The following is a 13,561-nucleotide window of genomic DNA, read 5'->3' on the forward strand; positions in this document are numbered from 1 at the left end:
GACTGGCTTGGAACTCACTTTGTAGACAAGGCTAGTCTTGAGATCCACCTGCCTCTGCCCTCCGAAGTTGAGATTAAAGGCATGAGCCACCATGTCCAGCTTGTCTTAAAACTTTGTGGTTGTTTATTGTGATATGTGGCATCCATTAAGAATCCACCTTCAAGTATGTTGGGGCATCACTACAAAGGAAAGCCTGCAACTAGAACCCCTCAGGAGTGTGTCATCACTGCCATCACATGCTACTCTTCACACTGAGTTGGATGGGAGTCAATCCACTTGTGTGTAGACTCGGTGCTGAGCCCCTGGCCCGCTTAGGCACTGTGCTTCTCTTTGGCCTCTTGCCCTCTGCTCTGTCCTGGATGCAGTTTACTAGGTATTCCTCATTTGCATTTCTCCCTTCCTCCTTCTCTTATGCTCTTTCCTTTTAGCTGGGCATGGTGGAGCACACCTTTAATTCTTGGCCTGTGGAGGCAGAGGCCAGCCTGGTCTACATAGTGAGTTCCAGGACAGCCAGGGCTGCAAAGAAACCCTGTCTCAAAAACAAAAACAAAAAAATTTTTGAAGCAATTAATGATAATTTTTTATTAAATATTTTTACATATGCATTTATATTATTACACACATATACAATAAACCACCTACATCAAGAAGAACCATCGAAACAGTTTTTGATATCTGTTCTTCAAACTAGCCTTGAACTTCTTTACGCAAGCAATCATTTGGCTTTGGCCTTGGCCTTTTACAAGCTTGTGCCACTCTATCCTGGTGCATTTTCAGCTTTTCGTTTATGTGGCTAATGCTCCTGCACTGTAAGCACTTTTGCATGCATGTGTAAATAGCGCTGGAGATGTCAGTTGTTTGTATCGTTATTGCTATCACTAGAGAATTTCAAAAGCCTTTAGAAGCCAGGTACAGTGGCACACGCCCGTACCCCAGCACTCAGGGAGGCCAGCGGCTCTCTGTGAGTTCGAGGCCAGCCTGGTCTACAAAGTGAGTCCAGGACAGCCAAGGCTACACAGAGAAACCCTGTCTCAACCAAAAAAAAAAAAAAAAAAAAAACAAAAGGACTTTAGAATGATCTTATCATATGTCTGTATGTCTGGGGGTAGAGGAGTGTGTGCATGTGAGCACAGCCCTCAGATGCCAGGAGAGGGCGTCAGATGTCTGGAGCTGAAGTTAGAGGCAGTTGTAAGGCGCCCAGCATGGGTGCTGGGAGCCAAGGACGGGCCCTCTGGAAGAGCAGCCCCCGCTGTTAACTGCAGACCCACTTTTCTAGCTGCTCAAACAGCTTTTTAGTGTGGCTACAGTTTGCACTCCCATCAGCAGTGTAAGAGGTGTGCTACAGTTTGCACTCCCGTCAGTAGTGTGAGATATGCCATTGCTTATATTTTGGTCATGACTTAATGGCCAGTCTGTTTACTCTAGGTGTGAGCTGAGTTCCATTCTAGCTTCCATCTGGAGAATTTGTGTTTGCAGTAATTATTAGTGAGGCAGGATATACGCCTCATATTTCCTGTTCATTCTCTCGTATCATTGTATTATATCTTTCGAGCCTACATTATTTACTGCCTTCCTCATGGCAATAGATATTTTTTCCAGTGCATTTATCTGTATATACATACACGTTAAGTAAATAAGATACATATGTGTAAATAAAATATTGTTTTACTTATTTTGGAGACAGGATTTCATTATATGGCCCTTGCTGGCCTGGAACTCACTGTGTAGACTAGACTGGCCTAGAACTGACAGAAATTTCTCTGCCTTTGCCTCTTGAGTGCTGGGATTATAGGTGTGCATCATCACACTTGGCCACCACACTAATGCATATTTTGAGCGAGTGAGCATGCGTGCATGCGTGCGTGCGAGCGTGCGTGTGTTCTGATGATTACCGTTAACGTCTTAATTTATGGCAGTACAGTTTGGAGCTAGCTAATTTCAACTCCACTTTCCTGCTCCTTTGTACTGCTATCAGTCTGTATCTTATTATATACCCATCACACACATTTGTAAATACCTTTTGCATTGTCTAATTTTAAGTCAGATACATTGGTACATTTTCCCATGCAATCTGTTAATGCGTATGGATTTCAGTTACTGTCCAGTGTCCTTCCATTTAGGCTGAAGGATTCCCTGTAGTGTCTCTGGAAGGCATCGTGACTCTTAGCTCTGCGTCTCAGATAGCGTGACGCTTTCCTTCAGCTCTGATGAGCAGTTCTGCTGTACATAGAAACCCTGCCTGGACCGTTTCTTTCAGCACTTGAATATCTTTCCCCATAGTTTTCTGTCCTTCAGGGTTTCTGATGATAAATTACCATTGCATTTTAGTGAAGATCCTCTGTATATGACATGTACCTCAACTGCTGGCTTTAAAATAGTTTAAGTAAGTTTTGATAAGTATATTAGGTATTGGTATCTTTCTGTGTATATGTATTTGGAGTGCATTGAACTTCTTAGATATGTAAAGGTTATTTTTGCTTTACATCTTGGCATTCTTTCTTTCCCTCTCTTCCCCACTTTTACTTCCCTCCTGTTGGGGCGCTCATTGTTTCCGTGGCGATCTAGTCCGCGGAGGATCATGGGTCTCGGAGATGGTGTTTATTCCCGTCCCTTTCCACTCTGGGTTGTGTTGATGGCCTGTGTGCTGCTGTGTCCATGGCTTACAGGAGGGATGGGCTGGTTTGCTCATGGTTTCTGAGGGCTTCAGATGGCTGCAGAGTGGAAGTCCTGGCACAGCAGCTGAGTTCTTGGTGACAGGAGTGGCAGATCAAGAAACAGAAAAGCACCAGAACAGGCTAATCTGCCTGAGTGCTCTCACTAGAGACTTACTTCTGAAGGTTCCTGCTCCCAAAGTGGGACTATTCACTGGAGACAAACGTTCAAACACAAGCCTGTGGAAAACATTTCATAGTTAAATAGGAATTTGTTCTTGTGTGGTGTGAGGTCAAGTTCAGCTTTTAGTTGCTTTATGTGGTACTTGGGCATTTTTTTTAAAGACATGCTATCACTATTATAGCCTTGGCTGACCTGGGTGGCGTGCCTCTACTAAAGGTATGTGCCATCTGGCCCAGCTTCTTTTTCTTTAAACAGGACACACTGGCTGGGTATGGTAACAAACACTTTTAATCCCGTGGTTTGGGAAGAAGAGGCAGGAGGATCTGTTAGTTCGAGTCCTATCTGGTTTACGTAGCAGGCTCCAAGGCAGCCAGGACTACATAGAGAGACCTTGTTTCAAAATAAATGTCAGTAAATAAAATAACAGAATACATTTCTCTACTATACCATCTTAGTCAGAAATGAAGTCAGCAACGCCTGAGAATGTAGTTTAGTGGTAGAATACATGGTTAATATAAGTAAGAACCTTACTTCAGTTCCTGGTACTGGAACATAGAAAGGATTCATGTGCTTGTAGACCTGTCTCAGTGCTGCTTACTTCGTCCCATTGGTCTGTCTTCATTTCTGTTCTACAATATCTACATTGCTGTAGCGTTGTAAGTTTTGGGGTTGTATTTGATTGGTATACATTATGCTGTCGTTGTGTTTTAAACATCTCATTTTTATTGTTATTCTCATGTGGGTCTGAGTGTGTGCCACATGTGTGCACATGCTCAGAGCCACCTGATAAGCTGGGGACCATGTGATTGTGAAGTACCAGACATGGGTGCTGGGAACCAAACTCAGGTCCTCTGGGAGAACAGCACTGAAGCCTCCCCTCTGTGCTGGCCAACTCTGCTTGGGCAGATTTATAATCACTGAGGAGACTAGTAAGGCATGCCTTGAAGCTCTGAGGGTGTTTCCAGGAGAATTAGCTGAGGGACAAGACCAGCCTGTAGCACTGTTCCTTTGCATGGGGATCTAGACAGTTCTATGAGGAAGGAGTGAAAGCCAGCAGAGCATTGTCATCCACCTGCTGTGTGGGCTGGTCCACAGTGCAGGAGCCGCTCTGCCTGTTGCTCTTCTCATAATGAGCTGACCCTGTGAAACTGTAAGCCGAGACAGAGTGTTCCTCCAGTACTTGGCTTATAGCAAAGGAGGGAACTAATACACCCTCGTTCTTCTTGTTTAAAATGAGGGAGAGAGAGAGACAGACACAGAGACACAGATAGATATGGGGAAACGTACATGTCGAAGTCAGGACAGCTTTGTGAATTGGTTCTCTCTTTCCATCTTTCCACGGTTTGTGGTGAGCAAACTCAGGTCTCCAGTACCTTTACCCACTGAGCCATCTCACTGGCTGCCCATTTTCTACTTGTTGTCACTGTGAATTTGTTTTTGTAACTCATAAAGGAATATTACAGAATTGCCCTTTTGCTTGGCTTATTCACTTAGCTGACATTTCAGTTGTGTTGTATAATAGCTTATTTACTTAGGTAAAAATCTCCTTTCTGTTAAGACTGAGTGTTACTGTAGTACACATACACAGTATTTGTTTACTAGGTCATTACTAGTAGATGTTTGGCTTACTTGCACACTGATGGGTGTATGTAGTTGCTATGGGCATTGGTATACAAGTATGTGAGTTCTTGTGTTCAGTTCTTTGAGATATATACCAAGAAATAAGGGCTTCATTTGCTCCAGATTCTTAGGCGTGCACTCACGTCATAGCAAGCACATGGAAGTCAAAGGACAACTGTTAGTTATTCTTATAAAACTGTTTGTTTCTCAGCTTCTCTCTTGACCCGGCTATCACACAAATAATTGAGACACCATTATATTATTTTAACAAGCTTCACAATGTAAGAACTAAGCATTTATTACAAGATTCTTAACCCTTTAGGCTAATCTGGCTCCCTCCCAGCATTCATTCCAGAGATGCTTGTACTTCGTAGCTTTCCTGCTCTGGCAGCTCTCTCCTCGTGTCTCTTGAACCTCCCAGGGGCTCAATCCCCTACTTCCTCTCCTAACTCCTCCTCCCCTGGCTGGCAGGAAGTCCAGCCCTGTTCTCTCCCCCTGCTCAGCGATTGGCTGAAAGCTGCTTTATTGGCATATTAGGCGACAGCTAGGGAGCAGTGTTTATACAACATTGAGACAGGAAATTCTCAGAACAAGGATTGCAACCAGATATGGAGGGGACAGGAATCAGCACTTGAATCACACAATAACCGTATGCCTACTTGTTTTCTCCTTAAACTGTGTTTAAGGTCTCAGAGATCAAATTCAGGTGGTTGGGCTTGGCAGTGGTGCCTTCATCCACCAAGCCACCTCTCTGTCCCTACCTACATTTTTAACTTACTTAAAAAAAATAAAAGTTGTGGTGGCACACAGTGACCCTAGAGCTCTAGAAGCAGAGATAAGAGGGTCACTACAAGTTCCAGGCCATCTCGGTCTATGTAGCGAGTCTGGACCAGCCAGAGCTACATAATTAGGCCCAAGGGGGTGACTACAAAGTTAAGGGAATCTTGGGCACCTAGTTGAGGTGGTATCCCTGATTGTTTCTCTAATTTTTTAAAAAAAACTCTTGATTATGTGTATGCATGTCTGTGTGTGGGGGGGGGATGTACACGTGTGTGTAGGTGCCTGCAGAGACCAGAAGGGGGCATCAGATCCCTGGGGCTGGAGTTACAGGTGGTTCTGATCTGCCCACTTGGGTGCTAGGTTCTGAAGGAACAGTATATACTTTTAAATGCTGAGCCATCTCTCCTGCCCTCTAGTTGAATTTTAAGCTAACACTTTCTGGTTGCTTATTTAAATTTCTTTCTGAAATCCTTGTGTTTTATTTTCTTTACCAAACAGGATTTGCCCAATAACATGATCCATCAGGTGCCAATCAAATCACTCCCTCAAGAGTGGCTTTGGTGTGAAACATGGTGTGATGACGCTTCTAAGAAGAGGGCAAAGACGATCGACTTGGTAAGCTGCCCTGCTCTGTGGCCCCGTGACACTGCCTGGCGGTTGCCGATGCTATTCAAGTTGGCTTTCTCTAAGTCGTGGTTGGAGCTGCAGAGCAGGTCCTGGTCATTTCAGCAGGGCTCTTCTTCGCTTGCCAAGGAAGTCAGATTCCATCCCGTGCAGCCTGCAGAGCTGTTTTCTGTTGAGTCACCACTTGTCCTCTAGTTCATCTCAGTGCCTGGAGGGTTCTCCACTTCACCTTTATTCTTTGCTGCCTTTGGTTTTAAGAGTATTCTACTGCATAACCCAGGCTAGCCCTGTCCTGATCTTCCCTCCTCAGTCTCACCCACGCCCGCCGGAAACCCCTTTGAATTCAGTACAGTATGCCCTTCCCTTGCCGCACTAAGATGCGTTTGTTTGTTTGCTTGCAGTGTAATAATCCCATGACTAAAGAGCCCAAACTGGAGGCTGCTGTGCGAATCGTCCCCGAGTGGCAAGACTATGATCAGGAAATCAAGCAGTTGCAGATCCTCTTCCAAGAAGAGAAGGAGATGAGGACCCTGCGGGAAGAGAAGACCCAGGACGGTAAGTGCGAGGCTGCTCGGGTGAGGCAGTCTTGTTTCTGATGAATATAGGAGTAGGGGGGGGGAGGGTAACCTTTCTCTTAATCTTGACCTCAACTAGGGTCTATTTTTCATTTTGCCTCTTCAGCCAGCCTTCTGAATAGCATTTTCAGTGCAGTTTTAAGAAATAATTAATGTATGTATTTGGTGTGTGTGTGTGTGTGTTGTTGTTGTCATCAAATCTCACAAAGTACTTGCATAAATTTATGCAAGACCAAGTGTATATTCATTTGAAAGAAAATAGTGTAAAACCGCATTTTGGGGTAAGGATGGAGTGTTTGTATTTAAGTTGAAGCTATCAGTCTTTTTTACATAAAAATTTAACTTTTGTTAACATTTTATTATAACTTCAAAATATTTTTACTTATTACTTGGGGAGGGGGCCACACATCACTAGGCATGGCAGCACACACCTTTAAAGACAGGTGGGTCTCTGAGAGTTTGAGCTCAGCCTGGTCTGTGTAGGAAGGCCAGGCCAGCCAAGGCTACATAGTGAGATTCTGTCTCAAAACAACAAAGGCAAAATGAAAAACCAGACACACATATGATGTTATTTTAACTAGGCAGCAGCAGTGTGGAAGAGCATACTGTCTGGGGTAAGATGCATCTTTCTGAAGCCTTCAGTGGTAGAGAGCACTTACTTAAACCGTGTACAAGATCCTGGGTTCAGTCCTTAGCAATGCCAAAGATAGACATGGACCTCTGTACAAAATGCTTCCATATTGTTTACCAGTCAAATTAGGTATTTTGTCATGTTTTATTTTGGGGGCCACTAAAGCTTACAAATAAATGTGTAATAAGCTTTGCCCATCCATTCAAGTCTAAACAGTCTACACCCAGCTACACAGTGAGTTTGAGAGCAGCCTACACAAACAGTGAATAAACTGGCTCTGGGTGATAGTATTTCTCCTATTTTAAACTTATCCTGAGAAGCTGATGCAGAGCTTGGTCCTGAGTGACTTGACAGTCCACTGGAGGCTGTCAGGGTAGTAAATATCACAGGAGGCCACACAGTCACCATGGAAACAACTCAGGTTTGGAGCAGTCTGGAATTCCTGTTCCAGGGGATCGGGTGCCCTCTTCTGGCCTTTATGGCTCAGCATGCATGTGATATGCAGATACACATATAAGCAAAACACCCATTAATATAAAAAATGAAAATAGAGGGCTGAAGAGATGGCTCAGAGGTTAAGAGCACTGACTGCTCTTCCAAAGGTCCTGAGTTCAATTCCCAGCAACCGCATGGTGGTTTGCAACCATCTATAATGAGATCTTGTGCCCTCTTCTGGCTTGCAGGTGTACGTTCAGACAAAACACTGTATACAAAATAAATAAAATCTTTAAAAAAAAAAAAAATGAAAATGAAAATAATACTTTTTAAGAGAAATTAAATTCATTATGAAACTTATCTGTAAATGGACAAAGACTGTGAACAAACTATTTAAGAGTCATATATGAGGAATAAGGAAATAGTGATCAAGTTAGAGTCACCGTTAATATCTGCTATATCAAAAGACATAGATGTGTTGGTGATGCTATACTCAGAGGAGACAGTGGTGAGCGCTGCTGAGAGAGCCTTGCTGAAGTTCTGTGTATCTGGAAAGTCTGAGTTTAAAAGCAGCGAGTCTGTTACCAGGAGCCTTTAAAATCCTGTGGCACTGGGCCAGAGCGATAGCTGAGTGGGCCAGGGGCTTGCTTCACAACCAGTGACCTGAGTCTGATCCCTGCAGCCCAAGAGCAAGTGAAGGAGAGCACCAACTCCACAGAGCTGTGTTCTGAGCACACGTGTGCACCATGCATGTGCACACAACACGACAGTGGGAATAAATAGAAGTGTATATGAAAGGAGGGCTTCTATCTTCAGCAATGCCTCTGTTGAGGATGTATCTTCAATAATTCAAGGAAAACTTGTATACACGAAGAAACTCCACTGTTATATAGCAATTAATAACACTAAAAAAGTTTAAAGATCAAAGAAAACAGCCACCCTGGCACATAGACCAGACATGTAAGTGCAGAAGCTGTCTGAAAAGTCCGCTGGCTGAGAGCCAGTGCTGCCCTTGTGGAAGCCGTGTAGCCAGAGTGCGAGTCAGCAGTTCTTAAAACTGAAGACGTCTCCTCTCTCTCATGGTCACTTTCAAACACTAATACAAAAATACCAGCCCCCAAACTTCTGTAATCTCTGAGAGCTGCAGGGGCCAGGCTGGGGACAACGCTCACACTGCATCTTATGACCTAAGTCTTACTCTGTTGCTCTCTGTAGGCTCTCAGAAGCATGAAGAGTTATGATCTCTGGAGGAGGATAGGAAGCCACCATTGGACAGTTTTGTACTAAGTGCTGTTTTTTTCTGATCTGTCGATACAACTGCTGATGAACTGATCGGGCAGGTGATCTGAGCATTGGATTTAGACTACTGCACCCTAGTGGGGGCTGGATCTTTGGGGCTAAGGCTCTGTTGGATTGGTACCTCAGAGGAAGACAAGTGGCTTATCTTCTGGGACTCTCTTCTCACCAAAGGGAGAAATGGTGGTGGCAAGTGGAATAAGCCGAGTCCGTTGGTGCCCACATCACTACGCTGGCCCAGAAGCTGACCAGAAAGGCCACCATGTTTTTCCTTACCTCAATTTACCTGCAGCCCTCGCTGCACCGCAGATGCCCAGCCTGTCCCAGGTCAGGCTGGCAGATGCTTCATCCAAGGTCCATGCCTCAAGGTCTATGCCAACGCGCCTCTCACCTTGTGCCCCACACTCTCTTCCCAAGCATGGGGCTCATTGTTTAACTGAGCCCAACCTATAATCATGTGTCTTCAGGGTTGGCTCAGTACAGTTGCTAAGCAAATCAGACTTGAGGAGAACGGGGGTGGTCTGGGTGAGGGCTGGGGAAACAGCGGGCAGAGGAGAGCTGTGGGGTGTTCAAGGGAAGAAGACAAAAAATTGGCTGTTCTTCAGTCCACTGTGGCTGAATTCAAAGGAAGCTTTATTCCGTTCCCAGTGAACTTTCTAGGTGATTGTTTTGTAAACAATTTTTATATTTATAAAAATGTTTGCTGTTTCTTCCTACTTTCTGAAAAACTGTTGGTTATCAGTTTCCTGGCTGGGCACAGTATACCAAGTCCCTCAGTGACCCATCTGAGTGTGCTCAGCCTCCACATGGATGGTCACCATACCGTCTGCCTTCCCCTTGAGAGTTTTCTCTCAGACCCAGGAGACTGTCCTTGCGCTTTTCTTTCCCAAATGCTGTCAGACCTACAACCAGGATTGACTTTGTCTCTAGGCCTCAGTTTCTTACAGTCTGTCATTGCCCTTTTGTTTTGGCTCTGTGGGTTGCCTTTGACTTTTGAGACTTGCCCGGGCCCAGTCCAGTTTTAAGGTACGCGCTGCTGTGTGAAGTGGCACCCTTCATTGCTTTGTGTATATTCACAGCCACAGGCCAGCATCACCTTGTCAGGGGCAGCCTGGGCTGTTCCGCGTTGGCCATGCTAACCCGCCTGGACAGTTGTAGGTGTGTGATGTCATCTCTGCCCAGGAGTCAGGCATCTGCAGAGTTACAGGGTGCTGCTGGGCACTTGCCTGCTATCCAGCCCACAGAGGCTGGCCTTCCTCTTTTACCTGACTTTAAAAAGGGAGCTGTGGTGTGGCTCAGCGGCTGACAGAGTACTTGTCTAGTGAGCCCAAGGCCCTGCATTCCGTCCTGGCACTGCACCCCAACCCCTCTCAAAAAAGTGACTGTGAGGAGCACACATGGATGACTAAATCCTTGCCCATCTGGGCTATGTGTTTTCAAGGAAGAATGACTGCAGTAGCCATAGCTGTTAAGGAATAAACAGTGAGAGACAGGGAAACGTGGAGTGGGAACTCAGAACCAGCACAAACTCAGCAAGCTGCAGTCCCTGCCGAGAGTCCTGTGCAGAGCACAAGTGTCCCCTCAGGTGAGACTTCCAGGTAAATGAACAAAACATCATCAAATTCGGTGCTCACAACATCCAGCAGAAGTGGCTGGGGAGGCTGAATTTCAGTAAGCGTCCCTTTCCCGTGGCAGGCATCCCTAGCGAGGATGCCCAGGAGATGCGTCCTCTGACCTTGGGAAGGTGTCTGGGAACCAATTACTTCCCAGCTGAGTTCAAGGATGTTTCATTTTGACTCTTGGACTATCGACCTGTTTTGTCATTTTGTCGTAAAGTAAGGGAAGGGGCACAGGTCCCAGACAAAGGGCCTTGAGGACACTTTGAGGTAAGCATGTTCTATTGCTCTCTTCTTAGCTTAGCTAGCACATGACATTTGACACAATGTACATTAATTACAACATGAATTTTAAAAATAAAAAATTTGCCATATATATTATATCAGGTAATTAATTCCTTCCAACCCCCATTTTTAAACCCAAAAGTTAGCTTAGGAGCCGGTTTTTGTTCAGGCTTCATGTCTACACTGGGTTAACCTTCCAGGATGCCATTGCTTCTACCCTCAACTATAGGCAGAAACAGTCCTCCCAGTGTTCCCGGGAAATAGTTGGGTCACTGGGATGTGGCCAGTTTCCTTCTTTTTACCAAGTCATTTGTGCATCCTTGGTGGAAAAAGAAGGTGCAGGGTGTGTCCTCCGTGGTCCTTTAGTCCCGTGAGTTATCATCCTGACATAGTCATCAGTAGTTGATGCTAGCTTGCTTCTAGAGCTGTTCAGGCCCTTCCTTTGCCAGTTCTTGCTTCCTGTGGATTTGATTTGTTATCTCTACTGATTAAACATATGCCCCAGATGTGATGCTACCATCAGTGCCCCGCCCCCCCCAAGCGTGCCCCTGTTTGTTTCATCTGAGAACTCCACCATGAAAAGGCATGCTGTGACAAAAGAGATGGAATATTTCCCAAGGATTAGGAAATAGCTGGCCACATAGAGTGTTGAGGCTCCTGAAAGGTTCACTCTTATTCTTGACAGGTGTATAAATAATGGTTTTTTAGCCTCTTCATATAGTGGTAGAAAGTTTCCTCTCTGAATCAGTAGGGTAGTATGAACTGTGACATGTCAGAATTACATGCACCAATGTGAGTTAGTTTCTACGTTCTGTGAAAAGTGGCACTGGGCTGGCATCTAGGGCTGTCGGGGCACAGCTCTCTGGTGTCCTGGTTTTGTCAGAAGTATACTGGATGCGTCCATGCTGAGGGTGGTATGTCAGTGTCATAAGATAATTGACATCACTGCTCTGGCAGAAGCTGTAGTTCTGACTGAACACGATTGTCTCCAGGTGTGCTGGCCTGACCACTCGGAAGCAGGCTCTGTGGCAGAGCAGGATTTCCTCAGCTCTCCTTGAAGCTTATGTTCTGAGCTGTGTTAAGGCTCTGCCTGATGTATGTTACCTGGTTTTAGATTGAGTCTGCATGGTGAGCTGATAAAGAAGGAAGGAAAACGCAGGATGTAAACTTGACTGGCGTTATTTGGAACTGGTCGGACAGCTCTCATGGTCATGAGTAGGATGTCACTCCTGTTGTCCACATCTCCATGACTAAATCTTTGTCTAGAATTGCTCTTCTTAATTAGACTGCAATGTTAAAAGAAATGATTCACCCGAGGAGCCGGGAAGGAGCCCTCGTACACTTTTCTGCATAGATTTCATGGGGAATGTCCTCAGGGCCCCGTCTGGTTACTAGTTGTGGAGGACTTGGCTTTATGGAGATATTGTGTGATGACCAGAGTCAGTCAAATTGCTCATCATATTTCTTGTTTAGTAAGGTAGTAGTTTTTGTTGAAATCCGTGAATCCTGTTTTCTTTGCCTTAAGGTAATGAGGAAAGTCTTATGAGGACTTCTCAAATGCTGGATCGAGTTATAGCACATTAAAAATTGTCACTCAGGAAGTTACTGAAATTTCCAAGTGTCTGGAAGGTTCTCATCTCTCGTTAATTGCTGGTGTTTTGTCTCTCTGTATAATAACAGAAAGCACTCTGTGTTGCCTGGCAGTGGTGAGTCGGTGAATTGGGCAGACTCCCCTTCTCCTGGTGTCACCGCATGCTGACAGGGTGACAGCAAATGGGAGTCAGCGCCAAACATGCTCCTGGGAAGTCCACCAAGTCGGGGACGGGAAGCAGGAGAGCTCTCTTGAATCGCCTGGGTCCCTAGCAGTGTGGAGGGCTTGGAGCCACGGGCTTTCCCACCTGTGCTTCCTGCACTGCCTTCTTTGTCCGCATTGAGCCCCACAGAGAGATGGGCACCACTCCCTTAGCCAAACGCAAACTGCACTAACCTAAGCTTAACAATTCGGAACAAAAGACTACCAAACACTCCGTTTTCCAACCAGAAAACGGAAATGGAGGCAAAGCTTAGGGTCTTTAAAGGAACTGTCCTACTTTCCACTCAAATCAGCACCTCACTGATGGTGGGGCTCATGTCTGTGAATGTCTCAGTCCAAAGGAACGCTGGTTTTATCATGAGAGAAAGCTCTGTTCAACACAATAAACTTCCTCTTCTTTACAACTCTCTGGCCCCGTCATTCAGCCTGCGTACGTGGGAAGGGCAGATTGAAAGAGGGATGGTCTAACCCTGACGAGGTTGGAGGGTCCTAGGGTCTGGCCATAGCTAGTCCTTCAGATCTTGGGCCAACAGCCAGGCCTTCAACCCTGGAACCCGCCCCCGGCAGAGCCTGGGTGACATGCACAGTGCCAACCATGAGAGGCAGAGGGGTGAAGGTCAAAAGAGCACTGGCAAACCTCGCCGAGTCCCTCAGAAGGCATGTGGGTTCTGCCCCTGCCTGCTGCTCTGGGACGGGAGTGAAGCTGAGTACAGTTGTGCCACTCCTGATCAGTGCACATTTGAGACTGGCGTGTCAAGTGTCCTCACTGAGGTGGCAACCAAGAAGGCCTGGCACCCATGAGGAGGAGAGTTTAGTGGGTGGGAGATGATGCTCGAATGAGACCTGGCAAAGAAGTGAGACTTCTCCCGTGTTGGTGGGGGATTCAAGGGAGGGTATGTACATCTCACTGCGCAGCCCTGGGCTGGGGTTCATCTGCAAATATGGAAGTCCTGGGCTCTAACCTGCACTCTGACTTGACGTGGATTCTGTTTGATTTTGTTTGGAGGGGCCTCTGAGGCATGTGCACACTCGCCTGAGAACACCCTCAGCT

The 13,561-nt window shown here is 45.8% G+C and overlaps 1 protein-coding gene across 1 annotated transcript in view; it reads left to right on the top strand.

Moving 5' to 3' along the window:
* The window catches only part of Uggt1 (UDP-glucose glycoprotein glucosyltransferase 1), a 105,872-nt gene extending 95,879 nt beyond the window's left edge, over nt 1–9,993 (top strand). The window contains exons 39-41 of the mRNA XM_051152810.1: nt 5,734–5,850; nt 6,261–6,414; nt 8,716–9,993. Coding sequence (XP_051008767.1) covers nt 5,734–5,850; nt 6,261–6,414; nt 8,716–8,741 — 297 coding nt within the window. The 3' untranslated portion in view covers nt 8,742–9,993. The remainder of the gene's footprint in view (nt 1–5,733; nt 5,851–6,260; nt 6,415–8,715) is intronic.
* The last annotated feature ends 3,568 nt before the right edge of the window (nt 9,994–13,561 follow it).

The sequence above is a fragment of the Acomys russatus genome, chromosome 11 (genome assembly GCF_903995435.1).
Source record: "Acomys russatus chromosome 11, mAcoRus1.1, whole genome shotgun sequence".
Lineage (NCBI taxonomy): Eukaryota > Metazoa > Chordata > Mammalia > Rodentia > Muridae > Acomys > Acomys russatus.